Genomic DNA, 20,968 nt, shown 5'->3' with positions numbered 1-20,968 from the left:
TATAAAACACATAGACACAGACAACAGTGTGGTGATGGCCAGAGGGAAAGGGAGTGGGGACAGGTGGAGGGGACAAAAGGGAGGAATATGAGAACAGAAAGAAACGTTATTGGGGTGATGGGCACACCATGCAGTGAGCAGATGATGTTTTGTTGAGTTGTACACTTGAAACCTGAATGGTTTTGTAAACCAATGTTACCCCAATAAATTCAATAATAAATCAGTCAATCAATAAACTTGAGGCAGCTCATGAATACCTTGAAATGTTAGGTAGTTTTTCCTCTCTCACTTAGGTCTTTGGCCCATTTTGAGTTAGTTTTTGTGTAAAATATGAGCCATTGATGTGAAACTTTTAGGATAGAATAATTCACGGAGACAGGTGGTTCCCCAGGGCTGGGAGAGGGGAGAATGGGGAGCTGCTGCTGAATGGATATGGGGTTTCCTTCTGAGGGGAGGTGAAAATGTCTGGAACAAGACGGAGGTGATGGCCACACTGCACTGGGAATGTCACTAAATGTCACTGAAGTGCCAGGCTGCGAAAGACAACCACCATATAATCTCACCTATATCAGGAACCTAATGAGCAAAACAAACAAACAAGAAAAATAGAGCCAGAGGCATGGGAACAAGGAACAGACTGACGGGGACCCGATGAGGGGGAGGGGATAAGGAAGGAAAGAAAAGGAATAGTCAAAGAACACATATGAATGACCCATGGACAGCAGGGTGGGACTGACTATGGGTGCTAGTGGGTGGGGGGTGAGCAGGAGAGAGCAATGGGGGAAAATTAGGATAACTAATAGAACAAGTTTTTTTAAATGGTTAATGGTTAATCTTATGTGAATGGTTTTTTCCTTGTTTCACTCTCTGGGCTGTAATTTTTTATTACATTTATTGGAGTGACATTGGTGAATAAGATGATATAGGTTTTGGCATGCATTTCTACAAGACATGATCAGTTGTGTGAATTTTAAGAAAAACATGTATATCCTTTCATGTGAACAAAAAGCTTGAGTGATCAATAGGGTTTGTTCCAAACCCCAATACAAATAGAACTGTTGCTGGCATTGGGATTCTTGGGTTCCCGAGATGGAAATTGAGAGGGGAAAAACAGAGACACTTCCAGACAGACTTTATGAAGCTTGTGCTCAATCCCAAGGGAGGCAGCACCAAAGACAGAAATGTCCTCTGACCTGCTCTGGGGCTGGCTCTGCTTGGTCAGAAGTCAGGGTTGGGGAGCTGCTTCTTAAAGTACCAGGTTAGGTAGTGAGACTACACCAGTTCCTGGCACAGAGGCAACCAGTGTTTGAGATAAGAGAGCTGATCTGCTGTCTCTTTCCCTATCTTCCCTTGATTCTTCTTTCATGCCAAAGGCTCAGATATCACACTTAGGACAAATGATACCTTCTGCACAGCTGGGTTTCAACCTGCAGCCTCTTCTGGAACAACTCAACCAGGATGAATTGAACAAATTTAAGTCTCTGTTGAGGACCATTTCCCCCCAAGATGAGTTACAGCACATTCCCCAGATGGAGATAGAAGAGGCCAATGGAAAACAACTGGCAGAAATTCTCACCAGCAGCTTTCCCCACTGTTGGGTGGAGAAGGTGACCATCCAGGTCTTTGACAAGATGAATCAGACAGATCTGTCTAAGAGAGCAAAGGATGAACTCCAAGGTGAGCAGACTGTGTCCCAGGAAGAAGGAGTAATAGCATCCAGGGATGAGAAACACAGAAATGACGTTCTGAATTCAACTGTCCTGAACTGCTGCCTGTCCTGAATAGACATGCTAGACCTTCCCAAAGACTGGTGGTGTCTTTTCCGGTTCTTTATTTTTAAAGATTTTATTTATTTTCAGAGAGAGGGGAAGGGAGGGAGAAAGAGAGGGAGAGAAACATCAATGTGTGGTTGCCTCTCAAGCACCCCCTCCTGAGGACCTGGCCCACAACCCAGGCATGTGCCCTGACTGGGAATCAAACTGGCAACCCTTTGGTTCGCAGAACAGCACTACATCCAGTGAGCCACACCAGCCTGGGCTTTCCTGGTTCTTTCTTATATTCTAGCTATTTCCACTCTTTCCGGGTACTGAATACCTACCCTGGACTCCTCACCATGTTACATCCCTTCTCCCATTCCAGAGTGTTTCTGAAATGTATTCATGGTATCCTCTCATATGTCCTCCAAGATGCTGAATTACCACCTACCCTCTGTTTCGTTTGCAGTTCCTACTTATCATGTTTCCTTCCAACACAGAATGTCTATAAACACCCACCCACTCGCACAAAGCCTCACCTCCCTTCAGATTGGCAGCATTTGGAGCTGGGGAATTCCTTTCTGGGGATGCATTATAGGATAGTTAGCAGCAGCCCTGGTACTCCCATGCTAGTGTCCCAATACCTTTACCCTTGACATTTGTAGCCCACTCTCCCCACTGGTGACAACAAAAACTGTCTCTCCACATGGCCAAATGTCCCCCTTTGGGGTTCTCCTGAGTGGAGAACCACATCTTATGTCAGGGGTCACTAACTGCACCTGTCCTTGGCAATATCCTGGGGAACTTTAAATATACTGATATCGAGAAACTATCGCTGGAGATACTGACTTAACTCACTGATCTATGTCTCCCCCTAGGCATGGAATTGTTTTTTCAACTTTATTTTTTAATGATAGTTTACATTCGATGCTACTTGGTATTAGTTTCAGGTGTTCAGCAGTGTGGTAAGATATTCGTATACCTTATGAAGTGATCCCCCTAATAATTCTAGTACCCATCTGACACTATCCATAGTTATTACACTATTATTGACTATATTCCCTGTGCTGTATTTTATATCCCTGTATTTTGTAACTGCCAGTACATACCTCTCAATCCTTTCACCTTTTTTATCCAGTCCCCCAACTTTCCTCCCCTCTGGTGACCATCAGCCCATTCTCTGTATCTGTGAGTCTGTTACTGCTTTATTTGTTTATTTATTTTGTTCATCAACTCCTCCATATAAGTGAAATCCTATGATATTTGTCTTTCTCTGTCTGAATTATTTCCCTTAGCACAATACCCTTTAGGTCCATCCATGTGGTCACAAATGGCAAGATTTCATTCTTTTTTGTGGCTGAGTAATATTCTATTGTGTATATAGTACACCTATTTTGTGTTAAGTTCACTTTAACTTTCTATTTTTCAGGGCTCACACAAGTACAGGGCAAAGGTGCCACACACCCAGAAGAAGTAAAAGAAAGTTTGGAAGGAGAAAAACCAGGTCTGTGTGATATTTTCCTCACTGAGCTGGGTGTCAGGTAGCTATTTATAACCCTCTCCATTTGTTTTTTCCTTTCCTGCTTAACACAAAGCACTTTCTTCCTGATGATTAACCAGCTCCATCTGTCTACCTCCTGTCTCATGTTACTGAAGATGAAGGGGAGGAACACAGAAGTGGAGTGAAGGCAATCGGGCAAACCTTGAAGGAAAACTACTGGCCGGAAGTCAGATCCCATGAATTCACCCAGAGATATGAGAGGCTGAAAACTTTCTGTAACCCGGAGACGCTCCCAGGGCCGTTTCCATACACAGTGGTGCTGCACGGCCCTGCAGGCATTGGGAAGACTACACTGGCCAAGAAGTGGATGCTTGAGTGGACACAGGATGAGCTCCCCAAGACGCTCAAGTTCGCCTTCTATCTCAGATGCAAGGAGATGAACCACCAGGGGACCTGCACATTTGCAGAGCTGCTGTCTAAGACCAGACTGGATGTGCAGGAGGCCAAGATCCCAGACCAAGGCCAGAACATCCTATTTGTCATCGATGGCTTCGATGAGCTAAGGATCCCCTTGGAGTCACTCATCCACTACATCTGTGGTGACTGGAAAAAGCAGAAGCCAGTGCCCATCCTGCTGGCCAGTCTGCTGAAGAGGAAACTGCTCCCCAAGGCCACGTTGCTGGTCACCACACGCCCGGGGTCCCTGAGAGAGCTCCGACTCCTGGCTGAGCAGCCTATCCTCATAGAGGTGGAGGGGTTCTCGGAGCTGAGCAGGAGGGACTACTTCCTGAAGCACTTTGAGCAAGAGGACCAAGCCCTGCGAGCTTTTGAGGCCATGAGGAGCAACCCGGCTTTGTTCCACATGGGCTGCATGCCCCCTGTGTGCTGGGTCACCTGCACGTGCCTGAGCCGGCAGATGGAGCAAGGACAAGACCCTGCCACCACCTGCCAGACCACCACCTCACTCTTCCTGCATTTCCTGTGTAGCCAATTCACGCCAGTCCCTGCCAACTGCCCCCGAGAGCCCCTGGCAGCTGCACTGAGGGCAGTGTGTCTCCTGGCTGCTGGGGGCCTCTGGGCGCAGACATCCGTGTTGGATGGAGAAGATCTCAAGAGGCTGGGGCTCCAGGAGTCCAACCTCCAGCCTTTCCTGGACAAGAACATCCTCCAGGAGGACACACACTGTGAGGGCTGCTACACCTTCGTCCACCTCAGTGTCCAGGAGCTTCTGGCTGCTGTGTTCTACATTCTGGACAGCGAGGAGCAGAAAGATGAGGCCAGCTGCAGGCTGGACATCGGGGACCTGCAGACGGTGCTCTCGAAGGAAGAAAAACTGAAGAACCCCAACCTGGCGCACTTGAGATACTTCTTATTCGGCCTCTCCAATGAGCAGAGAGCCAGGGAGCTGGAGACGACCTTCGGTTGCCCAGTGCGGCCTGGGATCAAGCAGGAGCTACTGACGTCATTGTCTGAAGGGACTGATCCCTTCTCCTCAACCACGGATGTGAAGGAGGTGCTGTACTGTCTCTACGAATCTCAGGAGGAGATGCTTGTGAAGGAGGCCACGGCCCACACCAGGGAAATGTGCCTGCATTTGCAAAACAAAGTGGACCTTGTGCACTCAGCGTTCTGTCTCCAGCACTGTCAGAACTTGGAGACGATTTCGCTGCAGGTGGAGAAGGGGATATTCCTGGAGAATGAGGAAGCCTCAGAATCACACGTGTGGGAGGAGAGGTAAGAACTGCCCCCTCTTACTCTCCTTTTCTCCACCTTTAGCCTCCTCCAGGTTCCATTGGAGAAGACGGTAGCCTGCTCTGTGGGGTTTAAAGTCAGTCTTTTCTTCTTGCTGGAATTTCTTCCCACCAGCTCATCATTCAAGACAGATACTATGGTGTTCAGATTAGGAATGGGGGCTTTGGAACCCAAGTTTGTTTGGCAACCTTTCTTTGAGCAATTTTTTCAAGTCAGTCAACTTGTTTTAGCCTTCCTGTCGGTATGTAGATTTCAGGAGCTGTCTGAAGTGACTGTCCCATTTTTGGAATGACTGCCTGTGAAATAAACAAAGATTTGTCCTCAGGGGTTGAAACAGGGCTCTGAAAGTTACACCTCATCCATAATCAAGGAAGTTCTCTTCCCAGACACCTTGGACAGACTTAGAATGTGAGATAGACAGTCAGTTCTGAGCCTGGTATTCTTTTTTTTTTTTTCAGTTTTTTCTTGTTCAATTACAGTTGTCCCCATTTTTCCCCCATTACTCTCCACTGCCCTACCCACCACCCACCTTCCATTTTCAATCCTCTCCCCCACCCCATTGTCTTTGCCCATGGGTCCTTAATATATGTTCCCTTTTTAAAATATTTTTTAAGATTTTATTTATTTATCTTTAGAAACAAGAGAAGGGAAGTAGAAAGGGGGAGAAAAACATTGATGTCTGGTTGCCTCTTGCATGCCCCCTACTGGAGACCTGGCCTACAACCCACGCATGTGCCCTGACTGGGAATCGAACCAATGATCCTTTGTTTCCCAGGCCCACTCTCAATCCACTGAGCCACACCAGCCAGAGCCCTTTATACATGCTCCTTGACTTGACCCTTCCCCTTCTTTCCCTTGTTATCTCCCTCCCCTGACCTCCACCGTTACTGTCAGTTTGTTCTTTATTTCCATGTTTCTGGTTCTATTTTGCTCACTTGTTTGTTTTGTCGATTAGGTTCCACTTATAGGTGAGATCATATGGGATTTGTCTTATACCACCACCTGGTTTATTTCTTGATTTAGACTCAAGTAACAGCCTCAGAGCTCAGATAGAATTTCCAAACACTGCTTCTAACCTGGCAGCTACTCGAAACATGTAATCTTCCATGTTGAGATGGAGACACTGGCCTCAGAAAAGAGTGCTTGACTTGGATTAAGACTCAAGTCTATTTACTGTCCTGTGACCACAATTCAAAATCAGTACCTCATGGTGCTGGGTAGAGTCCCCCAGCACGATAACATCTTATCGACATCTTATCGACCCACCTCTTCCACACCCTAGGTTGTTATCCAAAATCCTCATGCATAGTTATTGGGCCAGAACAAAATGCCCTCATTTCTTTCCTGGTGCAGGTACCTGTTTTCCATATTTCCTGAACATTCTCTCACATTTCTTCCTCACTCAGCTGAGAGTCATAAACTTGCAGTACCACCAGGGAGCATTAAGACCATGATAGTTTGCCCTGGCTGGGTGGCTCAGTTGGTTGGAGCATCATCTTGTATACCAAAAGGTTGTGATTTTGATCCCTGGTCAGGGCATGTATGGAAGGCAACTGATCCATGTTTCTTTCTCACATTGATGTTTCTCTCTCCCTTCCCTCTTCTCTCAAATCAGTAAACATATCCTCAGGTAAGGATTTTTTAAAAAAGACCTTGATAGCTTGGCACAAATATTTCTCTACTTTATGAATAACCAACCAGCAGTCCACAGACTTTATTTACCCCTCATCCTTATTCTGTTTTTTTTTTCCTTCTCTCATCCAAATGCAGGAGGATTATTTAAGAGAGGCTTTGAATGAAAAAAAATATTGTACCCCTAGCCTTCTCTCTGTCTTCCATCCAAGATCCCAAGCCAAAATACTCTCTATTTTTCTTTTTCTTTAATTTAGTCTTGGTGTGGTTAAAATCTATGAAAGGGCTGGTATTGAAAGGCAGTAACTAAGCTAACTTTGGGTTGCCTGATTCTTACAGCTGCTGTCTGAGAAGAAAAAGATTTCATTGTGATAATTGTGGTCTGTAATGCAAATTCATGCTTTTTATGAATCTGTTTTTCATATGGTCTAGCCACTTCCCCTTGTTCTACACATCACAGCCGGCTCAGAGCATTGCTGGTCTACAGCCCTCACAACAGTGGTTAAATCACTTCCTTCAGGAGCAGGGTTACCAGGGAGGTGCTCCACTTAGTGGCTAGATTTTATCTTATCTTGATAAGACAGTTGCTAACACTAAACCCCACACTGCTTTTTAATTTTTTCCCCAGCACACATTAACCACACTCTTTGAAAAGTTACAGATTCTGTCCTGCCTGGTGTGGCTCAGTGGATTGAGTGCCAGCCTGGGAACCAAAAGGTCACTGGTTCAATTCCCAGTCAGAGCACATGCCTGGGTTGTGGGCCAGGTCCCATGCAGGTGGCCCAGAAAAGGCAACCACACATAGATGTTTCTCTCCCTCTCTTTCTCCCTTCCTTTTTTACCTCTCTAAAAATAAATAAATAAAATCTTTTTTTTTTAAGAAAAGTTGCAGATTCTAAGTGTATAACAACTTGTCCTCCTCAGGTGACCTCAAGATTTATAATAAAGTCATTGATGTTAATTGTGTCTTTGGTCAAGGCAGACACCACTAGTAAAACCAAAGGTATAACCTAGTCTTTTTAATATTTTTTATCAATCACAGCTGACAGACAATATTATATTAGTTTCAGGTGTACACCATAATGGTTGGACACTTATACAACGTATGAAGTGATCCCCACAGTAAGGCTAGGGCCCACTTGGCATTGTACACAGTTATTATAATGTTATTGACTCTATTCCCTATGCCGTACTTTATATCTCCATGACTATTCTGTAACTACTCATTTGTACTTCCTTTTCTTTAAGGTAAAAAAAATACAAAGACTGAACTTATTTACTTATCTTATTTACTTATAGTTCATTTTTATTTTATTTTTTTCCCCATGACCATGTGCATGTCTTAACCCTTCATCCTTCTCCCCCAGCCCTCAATGCCCTCCCCTCTGACAGCTGTCAGTCTGGGCTGTACGTCCACTCATCTGTCCTAAATACTTTCATGATGATGTACAAATGTGAGTTTTCTCTCCGGCACTATTTTGTAAATTCCTTCCTTTGTTGCTTCCCCATAGGTCCCAGAATGATCCGCACATGCTTTCTTTGTGGATGGACCTTTGTTCCGCATTTGACTCAAACAAGAATCTGATCCATCTGGATATCAGTCAGAGTTTCCTCAGCACCTCATCCATTAGGATCCTTTGTGAAAAAATTGCCTCTGATACCTGTCATCTCCAGACAGTGGTGTAAGTAGAAGTGAATCCCAAGACTAAAAACCCTAGGGCATGACTGAGCCTTTTGGTGCAGTATTGGAATTGTTGTCCCAGACTCCACCCAAGTGCTCAAGATGCAAGACAGTGAGGTGGTCCAGTCTTCAAATTTGTCTGCCATGTAAATTTGTCTGTCATGTAATTTTTTCCAGGTTTTATTGTAGCAAAATGTGCCTAACATAAAACTAACTATCTTAGCCATTGTTAAGAGTACAGTTCAGCCCTGGCCCAGTGATCCAGTTGGTTGGAGCATTCTCTCATACACCAAAGTGTTGTGGAATTGATCCCTGGTCAGGGCACATACCTGGTTGTGGGTTTGATCCCTGGTCAGGGTGTATATGGGAGGCAATCAATTGATGTTGCTCTCTCACATCAGTGTTTGTCTCTCTCTGCCTTCTTCTCTCTCTAAAATCAATAAACATATCCCCAAATGGGGATTTTTTAAAAATTTTTATTTATTTTTAGAGAGAGGGGAAGGGAAGGAGAAAGAGAGGGAGAGAAACATCAATGTGTGGTTGCCTCTCTCACACCCCTACTGGGGACCTGGCCCACAACCCAGGCTTGTGCCCTGACTGGGAATCGAACCAGCAACGCTTTGGTTCCCAGGCCCACACTCAATCCACCGAGCTACACCAGCCAGAGCCAGGTGGGAATTTTCTTTAAAAGAGTACAGTTCAGTGGCATTAAGTACATTCATATTATGCAATCACTACCACCATATATCCCTAGAACTCTCTTCATCTTGCAAATACCAAACTTTATACTCATTAAACCGTTACTCCCCATGACCCCTGCTCCCCAGCCCCTGGCAACCACCATCCCACTTATTTAAAAAAGTAACTTGCCTGGCTGGCGTAGCTCAGTGGATTGAGCGTGGGCTGGGAACCAAAGTGTCCCAGGTTCGATTCCCAGCCAGGGTACATTCCTGGGTTGCAGGCCATAACCCCCAGCAACCGCACATTGATGTTTCTCTCTCTCTATCTTCCTCCCTTCCCTCTCTAAAAAATAAATTAAAAAAAATTTAAAAAATAAAATAAATAAAAATAAATAAAAATAAAAAAGTAACTTGGACACAATGTGAAACATAGCTGGATGTCCACAAAACACCCTGAGGACATCATCAAGATTGTGAGAGAAATTTCAATCCTATTATAACAACCCCAGGGCTGCATGCAGAGCACGGTTTTTCAACTTCTTGCTGACATTTCAGGGTGGACATTTCTTTGCTATGAGGGCTGTCCTGTGCCTGGTAGAATGTTGAGCATCATCCTTGGTCTCTAACTTCTGATGCCTGTCATACCCACACACGCCCAATGGTGACAACCAAAAATACCTCCAGACAGTAGGCAAGTGTCCCCAGTGGGTACAAAATCACCCCTGACTGGGAACTTCATGTAGAGAAATGGTCTCAAAGTGCGGAAACAGGTCTGAACATTAAAGTTCACTTGGAGGTGGATGTGTCTGTCTGCAAATCCTCAACAAATGTATGTAATGTCCCGGGCTGGGTGGTTCGGTTGGTCAGAGAGCATTGACTTTTTTTATTAATATTTTGTTGATGTTTTTTGTATGTATTTATGAGGAATTTTAGTCTGTAGTTTTTTTCCTTGTCATAAGGACTCCATCTTTACAAATAAATAATATGGAAGCAACTGGGCCTATGGGGGAGTATATTGAGGTTGGTGGGCTTTTTCATCACTCTGAAATTGTATCAGTATACTTGAAATTGGCAGAGAGATTTGATCTTAAGTGTTCTCACCACAAAATTTAAGGGAATGGTAACTGTGGGAGGTGATGATATGCTAATTAGCTTAATTATGGCCATGATTTCACCAAGTACACCTATATATCAAAACATTAAATCCTATACCTTAAATATGCACAATTTTTATTTGTCTATAATCCCTCAATAAAGGTGAAAATATGAAAAAATAGTGTCTGATTGTTACAGGGTGCAGCCAAGAAGGGGGGTCCCAAATAGGCATTTGAAATGGGGTCGAGAACTCAAGGTATCCAGGAGATTTTAAGGTGTCTTCACCCCTTCCCCCACAGGTGTGAGTTGGGGGAAGGGGCACCCAGAGCAAGAACATGCAGGGCAGCTTTACAGCTAATCCATGGCATGGTCATTTAACATACCTATAGCCTTTGGCTGGTCACTTAGATATGCTAAATAGCTATGGCCATGCTCAAGGCCAGGGGGATGGAAAGGGACCTCCCCCCAAGATGGGACTGGGGGGCAGGTCCCCTGAGTTACAGTGCCTGCGTGGGAGCTCGGAGAAGATTGGCTCCAGGACATGGGGCCACACCTGCCCAGACTCATGATGGCAGCCCAGTAAAGCTGGAAGGGTATGAGTTCTGGCATGTGAGGCCGAGTGTAGGAGGAGTCAGAAATGGGGCTGTAGAGGAAGATTGGCACGGGGATTTAAACCGAGACATGGCAGCCATTGAGGGAGAGAACCACGCGGCTATGGAAGTGCAGAGAAGATCACAGCTATTGAGGAGAGAGAACCACACAACTTTAGCAGAGTGAAAACTCCCTCGGCCCTGAGAGAGAAAACCATGCGGCCTTGACAGAGTGGAGACTCCCGCAGCCCTGAGAGGGAGAACCACGTGGCCTAGACAGAGTGGGGACTCTTCCGTAGCCTTGGTAGAGAGGACTACGTGCCTTTGCCAGAGTGGGGACCCCCGCAGCTTTAGAAGGGGGAACCACCACCTGGTTTTAGCAGAGATCCTGGTGACTCAGCTGAGGGTGCCGGGAACCCAGGGAGGTCTCCCAGTCAAGATGGAGCACTAACTGGGAATAACCAGAGGACTGCCTGAGCCATGGACTTCTATTTCCTTTCCTGAGATATGGTACTCTGGACTGGGCAAAGGGGGAAGGAAGGAAGGACTGTGTCTGTTTGTGGGTGTTTTAAGGGACTTTAGGATTTTTTGATAAAGACATTAGGTCACTACTTTAAGTTTGTATAGCATTAAATAAACATTTCCTTTCCTTTTCACGAATCTCTGGCATTGAGAGACGTCTTTCCTTGGGCGGCAGACACGACGGACCTGGGGGCTTTTTTTCAATAATAGTATATCATCCCAGGCCCCCCTTGTTTGTTCTGTAATATGATGTCTAAATATACTGCAGCCATTTGTTTACACATATATGCAGTAAAGGTACAAAAACTCACCTTTGTTTTCCTTGCTCTAGCCTCAGAAATATTTCCCCCATGGATGCTTATCAGAATATCTGCACCTGTTTTGGCGGTTACGAGACACTAACACATCTGACCCTCGAAGGGAATGATCAGAATGATATGCTTCCCACCCTGTGTGAGATCTTGAGGCACCCAAAATGTAATCTGCAATATCTCAGGTATAGCTCACCATCGCAGACAACCCTCAGCATGCAGAGGTAGCTGTCACAAGCCTCTGGTGCGATTCTGCATCAATTAGAAAAAAATCTCTTATACTGATTGGAAACAGTACCACCAAGGGTACACATCCCAGAACAGAAAATGGGCTGGGCTCTGGGCCAGTGGTTGCATTGGTTGGAGCATCATCCCACACACCAAAATGTTGCAGGTTTGATCCCCGGTAAGAGCTCATACCTAAGTAGCAGGTTTGGTTGTCGGTCAGGGCTGCGTGTGGGAGACAACTGATCTCTCTCTCCCTCTCCCTCTCCCCCTCCCCCTCCCCCTCCCTCTCCCCCCCCCTCTCTCAGCAAAATCAATGAACATAGGCTGGAGTTTAGTTTCCACTTGTGTCGATCACTGAACGCCCTGGACAACTACATAATGGCTCCAAGTCCACATAAACAGCCAGATACCTAAGAGTTATCATCTTCAATCGGAGATCATTTTTTCACGGTTCACATTTCTCATGGTCATGACTCACAATACCAGCTGCCAGACTTATCTTTCCAGGAAAGGATGCCTCAGGAGCACCAGGTTTTCCCCCTGGGACATGCTCCACTTGGTTGCTATAGCAGTGATTATCACTCATCATTGGGTTCCACTGATCCTTATGTGACCCCATTTGAGTAGTAACAGAAACAGAGTTTAATGTGCTGCATTGGTCTTGAAAGACAGCTCTTCCTGTACTTGTAGACTTGTGGGCTATTTAACTAGGTCTTCTCCCCATGAGTAGAATGGAATAAATACATATCTCACAAGGACTTGAGAGAGGATCAAATAAAACCAAGTCCAGGCACATGTAGGGAGCATCATTACTCTCGACTTTCCTTTCTCTCTCCTGTCAGGATTCACCAGGAAAATGCATCGTGTGTGGTTTTGTTTTGTTTTTGGTTTTTGTTGTTTTTTTTTAAACTTTGGGTCACTAATCTGTCTCTCAATGAATAAGTGGATACCCAGCATAGAAGGTAACATAACAGAGTGCAGAGAGGGATGAAACTGGAAACAACAACCCAGTGTCTGGTTCTCAGGAATGATTTCTGCCCTGACCAGGTGGCTCAGTTGGTGGGAGCATAGTCCCGTACACCAGAAGGTTGCCAGTTTGATTCCCAGTCAGGGCACATTACCTAGGTTGTGGGTTCAATTCCCAGTTGGGGCTTGTACAGAAAGCAACTGATGGATGCTTCTCATCCCATTTCTCTTGCAGGTTGGTGTCATGTTCTGCCACCCCTGAGCAATGGGCTGATCTGTCCTCCTCCCTGGAAACCAACCAGTCCCTCACATGTTTGAACCTCACGGCAGATGAGCTCCTGGATGAGGGTGCCAAGTTGCTGTACTTGACTTTGAGAAACCCACAGTGCTTCCTGAGGAGGTTGTCGTAAGTCTATCCTCTTTTCCCATGGAGCCCCTTCATGTTTAGATCTGGGGCTACATAAGGAAGAGCTATGGTAACAGCCCTATTTGCTGGGCAACCTACAATGGGAACACCTGGGAAAAATGGGAACACCTGGTTCCCATGCATCTCATTCTTCTCTGGCTCCTGTTCCTTCATGACTGATCATTCCTTCATGACTGATCATTAGCACATGATCATTGAGAGCGGGTGGGGAATTAACAAGAAGAGTTATCAGTCGAGAAGGCTGGCCTTCAGAAATCTTCTCACCGTCTTACCACAGGTGTGGTGCTTTTGCAGGTTGGAAAACAATCACCTTACAGGAGCCTATTTCAAGGATCTCTCTTCTGCGTTGATTGTCAACCTGAGGCTGACACACCTGTGCTTGGCCAAGAATGACCTTGGGGATAGCGGGGTAAAACTTCTGTGTGAAGGCTTAAGTTACCTTGACTGTCAACTACAGACCTTGGTGTAAGTCCCCATGGGCTGTGTGTGTGTGTGTGTGTGTGTGTGTGTGTGTCTGCTGGATTCCAGTGAGACAGTACTGTGAGCACTTCATAATTTCTCTGAATACCCCAAGTATGATGCTGATGGTCAGATCTGATGAGACCTGGGGAGAGAGTGATAGAAAAAAGAGTTCAAGTGGTGCCCTGACAGGTGTAGTTCAGAGGATTGGGCATCATCCTGCAAAGCAAAAGGTCGCTAATTCAATTCCCAGTCAGGGCACATGCCCAGGTTGTGGGCTAATCCCTGGTTGTGGTGCATACGAGAGACAACCAATCGATGTTTCTCACATCAACATTTCTCTTCCTTCTTTTCTTCCTCCTTTCCTCCTCTAAAGATAAATAAATCAAATCTTTTTATAACGCAGTATTAATATTCTCTAGGAATTTGGAGGATGTAGCTGACTTCTAGGTTTGATTTTTTTTAATGTGTGTTCTTAGAACTATGTAACATGAACTGTAAGTGAAGTTGGGGATAGATGGTGTTATTTACCAAGAAACTCAATAGAATCCTCCTGTAAATACTAAAATCATAGAACGAATTTTTAGACAAATGGGGCTGCACTGTTTCTCTTCAGAAATTCAGGGTTTTTTTAAGATTTTATTTATTTTTAGACAGAGGGGAAGGGAAAGAGAAAGAGAAAGAGAAAGAGAAAGAGAAAGAGAAAGAGAGGGAGAGAAACATCAGTGTGTGGTTGCCTGTCATGTGCCCCCTACTGGGGACCCAGCCCTCAACCCAGGCATGTGCCCTGACTGGGAATCAAACCAGCGATTCTTTGGTTCGCAGGCTGTTGCTCAGTCCACTGAGCTACGGCAGCCAGGGCCAGAGATTCAGTTTTAATATCTCTGTTGTTTTTGCTCTCTGAGAGCTACCTGAGTGCTCACCTCATCTTCCAAAGAGCCCTGAATTCCTTGGTTCATGGCTCTCTCCCTCCTCCTTCAGAACCAACAATGGTGGGTCGAGTCCTCATGTCACCCCTCTATTCACTTCAGCAAGAAAGGACTCATGTGATTAGATTCTGCTCCACTGTATAATCCAGGGTAATCTCCCCACCTCGAGGGCCTTAGTCTTAATCTCATCTGCAAAGACCCCTTGTATAAGGTCACATAGTCACAGTACTGGGGATTAGGTCATGGACTCCTATGAGGGTCATTGCTGTGCCTGTGGCAGCAGCCTATGGTAACATCAGCCATCTCCAGTTTTCTGTTAATATAACCAAGTTTAGGGCTCTATAATAGTAAGGCAGGAAGGAGAAGGCAAAAAGAAAAAGTCAAGATGAAGTGCCAGGGATATGCCATGTAGTTGGATACTTGATACCTAAGATCTAGCACCACACATGTTGAGATCAGAGTAGGTGCCCTTCTCGTCTAAGATACTACTTTTCTGGTAACTGCATTTAGGTAATTGTATCTGAAGTACAATTGGCCACGTCCCCTAATAGAAGGTGGCAGACCAAGGTAAGATTGAAATTCTCTGCCCGTGGTTAGAGTAGAAATCATAGAAACCAGTCATTTTCTTCTGGCTTCTGTAACAAACTGTCACAAATGAAGAAGCTGTAAATTTGTAATCTTAAAATTAGGGAGGACAGAAGCCTATAATGGGTCTCCCCAAACTAAAATCAAGGTGTCGGCAAGGATATATTCCTTCTGGAGGCTGAAGGGGGGAGTCTGTGTCCCCACCTTTTCCAGCTGCTATAAGCTCTCCATCCCTCAGCTCATGGCTTCTCCTTCCATCTTCAAAGCCAGTAGGATGTATCTTCAAATGTCCTTTATCTCCCTCATTGCATCTTTCCCTCTGGTTTTCACTCCATTCCCTCCTTCTTCTAAGGATCCTGTGATGACATTGGGTGCACCTGGTTAACCGCCGAATCTCAAGATCCTTAACTCAGTCCTATCTGCAGAGTACCCTTGTGTGGAATGTGATATGTACTTACAGATACTAGAGATTAGGATGCAGACATCTTCGGTGGGAAGAAGGGAGCATTATCCCGTCTGCCACCCTGCCCCATGCTTTCATGTCCATGTGTCCCTGGTCTAAAACCTGTGGCTTCAAATCGTCAATCATGGTTTGGGTGCATCACTAAAAGAGCTTTTTTCTTCTTCCTGTGATTGGTTCCTAGGCTATACTACTGCAACATAACCTCTGATGGCTGCATTAATCTCTCAATGATCCTGCAACAAAATTCAAGCCTCACACACTTGGACTTGGGGCTGAACCACATTGGAGTCACCGGACTGAAGTTTCTGTGTGAGGCTTTGAAGAAACCATTGTGTAACCTAAGATGTCTATGGTAAATTATGGGGTTTTTTTTTTAACTTTAATCTGCATCTGAAATATCAGTGTAGTGGTATTTCCAACTGTAATACAAAGGGTTGGAATAAATTCAGTTCAGTATTTTTTAAATCCTCCAGAATATCCCTGGCTGTGTAGTTCAGTTGCTTCAAGCATTGTCCCCATACACCAAGGTTGTGGTTTGATCCCAGGTCAGGGCACATACAAGAATCAACCTGTGAATGCATTAATAAGTGGAACAACAAATTGATGTTTCTCTATCTAACTATCTATCTCTATCTCTCTATCTCTCCCTTCCTCTCTATAAAAAAATCAACAAATAAAAAATCTGTTAAATTCTCTAGAATAATATTTTTCACCCACACACACACAAAAAAATCTAAAGCCCAAAATTCATAGGAAACCACAGAAGACCCCACATAGCTAAAAATAACACTGACAGAGTACAGCAAAGCTGAAGGCATCATACTTTCTGATTTCCAACTATAAGGTCAAAACAATATGGTCCTGGCATAAAACCAGATACATAGATCCAAGACCCAAAGTAGAGAGCCCAGAAATAACCCCCCCCCCGCACCATGTATACAGTCCTCTAATTTTTGGGGGGGAGGGTAGAATTTTTTTTATTTTAATCATTGTTCAAGTACAGTTTTCTCCCTTTTACTCCCATTCCAGACCACCCACCCATCCCTCCCCACTTCCCTCCCATTACAACCCTCCCCCTAGTTTTTGTCCATGTGTCATTTAAATTTGTTCCTGTAAACCCTTCCCATTCAGTCCTTGCAGTCCTCTAATCTTTGACAAAGGCACCAAGAATACTCAATGGGGCAAGCAGTCTCTTTAATAAATAATGTGGGAAAACTGGGTAGCCACATGCAGAAGACAAAATTGGACCCTTACACCATACACAAACATGAACTTAAAGCGTATTAAACCATACGCATACGACCTGAAACCACAAAACTCCTAGGAGAAAAGATAGGGCAGAAGGTCCTTGACGCTGGTCTTGACGATGTTTCCGGGAGAGGAACAAGGTACGTGGTGATGGAGGTCTCCTAATCACACACACTGCTGGGGCAGGAAGGATGGCTGCCCTTCATCTGGTCAGCAGCCACTTTCTGGCCATGTAATCTCAGACACTCTAGGAAACAGTTTGTTGCATCTATCAGAAAAGATTATTACGATTATGTATGCATGTCATTTTACCATGTGCCAAGAAGCACACTGAATGTTTGCTATTATATTTAGCCCCTTCTAAGTCCTAGGGTAAACTTAATACATGATCCAGTCCCTGATCTCAAAAGATTGTTTTATTTACTTAAAATCCTTTGTATGTCATCCTTTGTTCCTTTTCCTTTTAAATATCAAGTCTAACCCTGGCTGGTGTGGCTCAGTGGTTGAGCACAGGCCTGAGAACCAAAGGGTCGCTGGTTCAATTCCCAGTCTAAGGCACATGCCTGGGTTGCAGGTCAGGTCCCCAGTAGGGGGCACACAAGAGGCAACCACACATTGATGTTTCTCTCCCTCTCTTCCTCCCTTCCTTCCCCTCTCTAAAAAATAAATAAATAAAATCTTTAAAAACATATCATGTCCAATCCTTGTTGAAATCATGCTACCCCCTTCCAGGTATCTAGAACATGTTCCCTACTCCCACACACATGCTAGTAACATGTGGGCTGTTGCGGAGCTTTCAAATTCATCAGTATCCTGACTCCTTTGTTCCCCTACAGTTTTCAGCCAAGCACAAAACTAACTTCTAAGGAGCAACTTTTCACCCTCCTGATCAGCACCCTCAGTGGTTCCTCATCTCCTTTCAAGTAAAACCCTATGTTTACAACGGCCTAAGGACTTTATTCCAGCTGGGCCCCTCTTCTCGATGACCTCACACTCCAGCTGGCTGCCTCGAGGTTGTTTTACATGCTACTCACATGCAACCTCGTGGCCTTTGCATCATTTATGACCCTGCCTAGAAGGCTCCTACTCCAGCTCTCTCGAGGCTCATTCCCTTCACCCCTTATGTCCTGTCCAGCCAGCTTCTCCCTGTACCCCTTTCCCTTCATAACCCTCCTTTGCATTAAACTTGTATATAGCACACTAGATGTGTCTCTATTTCCTATTCCCAAACTCTGAGAGAAGAGACACGTGTTGTTCACTGTTGGGTGCCCAACACCCAAGACTGTGCCTGGAACAAAGGATGCACCAATAAGCACTGGTTGAATGAATGAATCAGTGAATTTTTGTGTTTCACCTACAGGTTATGGGGATGTGCAATCACCCCTTCTAGTTGCGCCGACCTCTCATCTGCCCTTAGTAGCAACAAGAACCTCGTCACTCTGGACCTGGGCCAGAACTTCCTGGGGTACAGTGGAGTAAAGATGCTGTATGACGTCCTGAAACTTCAAAGTTGCCCTCTCCAGAAGCTCAGGTATGATCCTCCTATGCCCCGCAGAGTTTGCTTCATGATGGTAGGTTTTGGGGGGAGCACCAACAGCAGGATTCCTGGTGGACATGTCTATTGCTAACATTCAGGTTTTTTAAGAAGATTTTACTTTTTTATATTTATTTTTAGAAAGAAGGGAAAGGAGGAAGAGAGGGAGAGAAACATCAATGTGTGGTTGCTTCTCACATGGCCCCCAATGGGGACCTGGCCTGCAACCCAGGCGTGTGCCCTGACTGAGAATCAAACCAGTGACCCTTTGGTTCACAGCCCACGCTCAATCCACTGGGCTACACCAGCCAGGGGATAACATTCAGTTTTTATCCATTGATGTTTGGTCACCAGATAACTCCTCTGCTGCTTTCTGCTGTTGCTTTGGTGGGTGAGATGAGTCCAGAGATAAGACCAAAACTCCCCCTGAAACCAAGAAGCTAGATTCAGGGCTTGTGTAAGTGAAAGACACGTACAGTGGCCAGCCATTGTCTTCTCACAAGGTGCTTTTGGAAAGGGTTGGTTTGTGGCTTTATCAGTTATGGAGGTCTAGAAGGTCAATGTCAGCCCTAGAGGAGTGGTCTCTGGAGTAAGTCTGCAGTCTGATGAGAATGGCCTGGGATAGCAGAAGCAATCACCAGCTGCTGTCCTCCACTTGCTCCTCAGAGCAAGTTGTCGTTGGGTTCTGTTGTGCACTTGCTACCATGGCAACAAAGAGCCATAAAGCTCAGGAAGAATGTGGGAAGTTCCTGTAATTCTCAGATGGAACCTAGGTCCTGAATGTCTTGAAACGATCAGAATTCTGTAGAAGAAACATTATATACTGACTTAACATGAATCTCAGGTCCCAAAGCACATTGCTAGTCAAAAGTTGGGATGTGTGGAAAACACTAAAGCTTTTTTATTTCTTTTTCTAGCCCCTTTCTCAGGGGTTAGTACTCTCACTTTAGATAGTATTGGTCATCTCAGTGAAGATGTAAAGCCCCAGAAAGACAACATTGAATCTGTTTCCTTATACCAACCAGTCAGACATTCTTTCTTGGGTCTTTGAATCTCAAGATGATGATTCATGGTGGAGCCTTCTCCATGAACCATAGATCCTAGAAAGGCACAGATCCCCTAGCCCTGCCCTTCCAGGATTTGGCATTAGTTCTTCAGTTCTCTCAGCTACCCCATATCCTTCTGGTAAGCCCTTTCACATTAAGTATAGTCTCTTTCTCTTGCTCACAGCCAAAAAAAAAAACACCTAACATCACACCTCATTCTCAGAGCAATGATTCTTCACACTCATTTCTGACTTCTTCAACACCTTGCCCACATACGTCTACTACGGGAACTATTTTTATTCTGCCAAAGACCAAGACCAACCTCTGACAATCATGAGTAAACACAATTACATTTGACCTTGAAGGGTCATATTTAAAATAGTTTGGAGCTGGTGGGCCTTTATTTTAGCCAAAGTTATCTTGATGTGAGGCAAGATATCTACTCAAGCTAGCTGAACACTGCATGGGTGTATTAGGCTTTTTTGTTGTTATTTTCCATCTTTATTGAGCTAAAAATGACAAATAGGAATTGTATATATTTAAGGTGCACAATGTGATGCTTTGCTGTATGTGTACATTTTGAAATGATCTTGAAAACCAAGCTAATTAACACATCCATCACGTCACATGGTTACCTTTTGGTGTGTGTGCTAGGACACATGAGACCTACTCTCTTGCCCGTTTTTAAGCAGATGACACAGTATTATTCACGATCGTCACCATGCTGTGAATTAGAGCCTCAGAACCTATTCATCTTATAACTGAAAGTTTGTCACATGGATGTACTGGGAATCTCAAATAGCAAAAATTGACTCATATGCTAGCAAAGCCAGGATTATGATGCTAACAAGAAACAAGGCAACTAATGTCCTTGGTCTCTTATTTTTATACATATTTTTGTTTCATTATCCCCTGTCCCTGACCACCTCATATTTCCACATGCACATGGCTGAATATGGTTACCAACAGGTGACTCTACCATCAGAAGTTAAAGAAAGTGTAGTCATTAAGTAACATCTTGTAGCCAAACTGAGACAGAAAGCTGGTCTGGCTGACTTGGGTCAAGTTTGTGTGTCTCCTCCTGGGTCCACCTAGTAGCAGAAGTTGACAAGGTGATTTATGGAGTAGGTAGATATGAGAGTTATGTTATAGGTATGTTCACCAGTTCCATCTCTCACATCAAGTGTGATAGGATAATCACCCAAGACCACCTGAGCATCCAAATCAATGCAGTGGCTTTATGCACAATATTATATTTTATCCCTATCAAATTGATATGGAACTCTCCTTGGCAGCATAGAATAATACATAAAGGTGGTCCCTGCTCTGAAAATCCCTAAAGCATGAGACTTGCAGGGGCTTGGGGGTCTGGAACAAACCTCCTTGAAGCAACAAGAAACCTTTTGTTCCCCCATTGTACCACCAGGTTGAATATAGATAAATCTGATGCTCAAACTCAGAAGCTGCTGAGCAAAATCAAAGAGAGCAACTCAAAACTGACTATTGAGAGAGATGATCAAGAGCCAAAAAATAACAGACCTTCTTCTCACGACTTTATTTTCTGA

The 20,968-nt window shown here is 44.6% G+C and overlaps 1 protein-coding gene across 1 annotated transcript; it reads left to right on the top strand.

Annotated features, from left to right (window-relative positions):
- Positions 1–1,397: 1,397 nt before the first annotated feature.
- NLRP2 (NLR family pyrin domain containing 2) lies at positions 1,398–20,968 on the top strand. The gene is made up of 10 exons (XM_045830386.1): positions 1,398–1,706; positions 3,159–3,258; positions 3,411–4,989; positions 8,151–8,321; positions 11,539–11,703; positions 12,948–13,118; positions 13,434–13,604; positions 15,757–15,927; positions 18,184–18,354; positions 20,830–20,968. The coding sequence occupies exons 1-10, from the start codon at positions 1,398–1,400 to the stop codon at positions 20,966–20,968; spliced, it is 3,147 nt and encodes a 1,048-aa protein (XP_045686342.1).

This window comes from Phyllostomus hastatus, unplaced genomic scaffold (assembly GCF_019186645.2).
Source record: "Phyllostomus hastatus isolate PE091 unplaced genomic scaffold, TTU_PhHast_1.1 phas_contig_151, whole genome shotgun sequence".
NCBI classification, from domain to species: Eukaryota; Metazoa; Chordata; class Mammalia; order Chiroptera; family Phyllostomidae; genus Phyllostomus; species Phyllostomus hastatus.
This window is presented reverse-complemented; position numbering and strand designations above follow the sequence as displayed.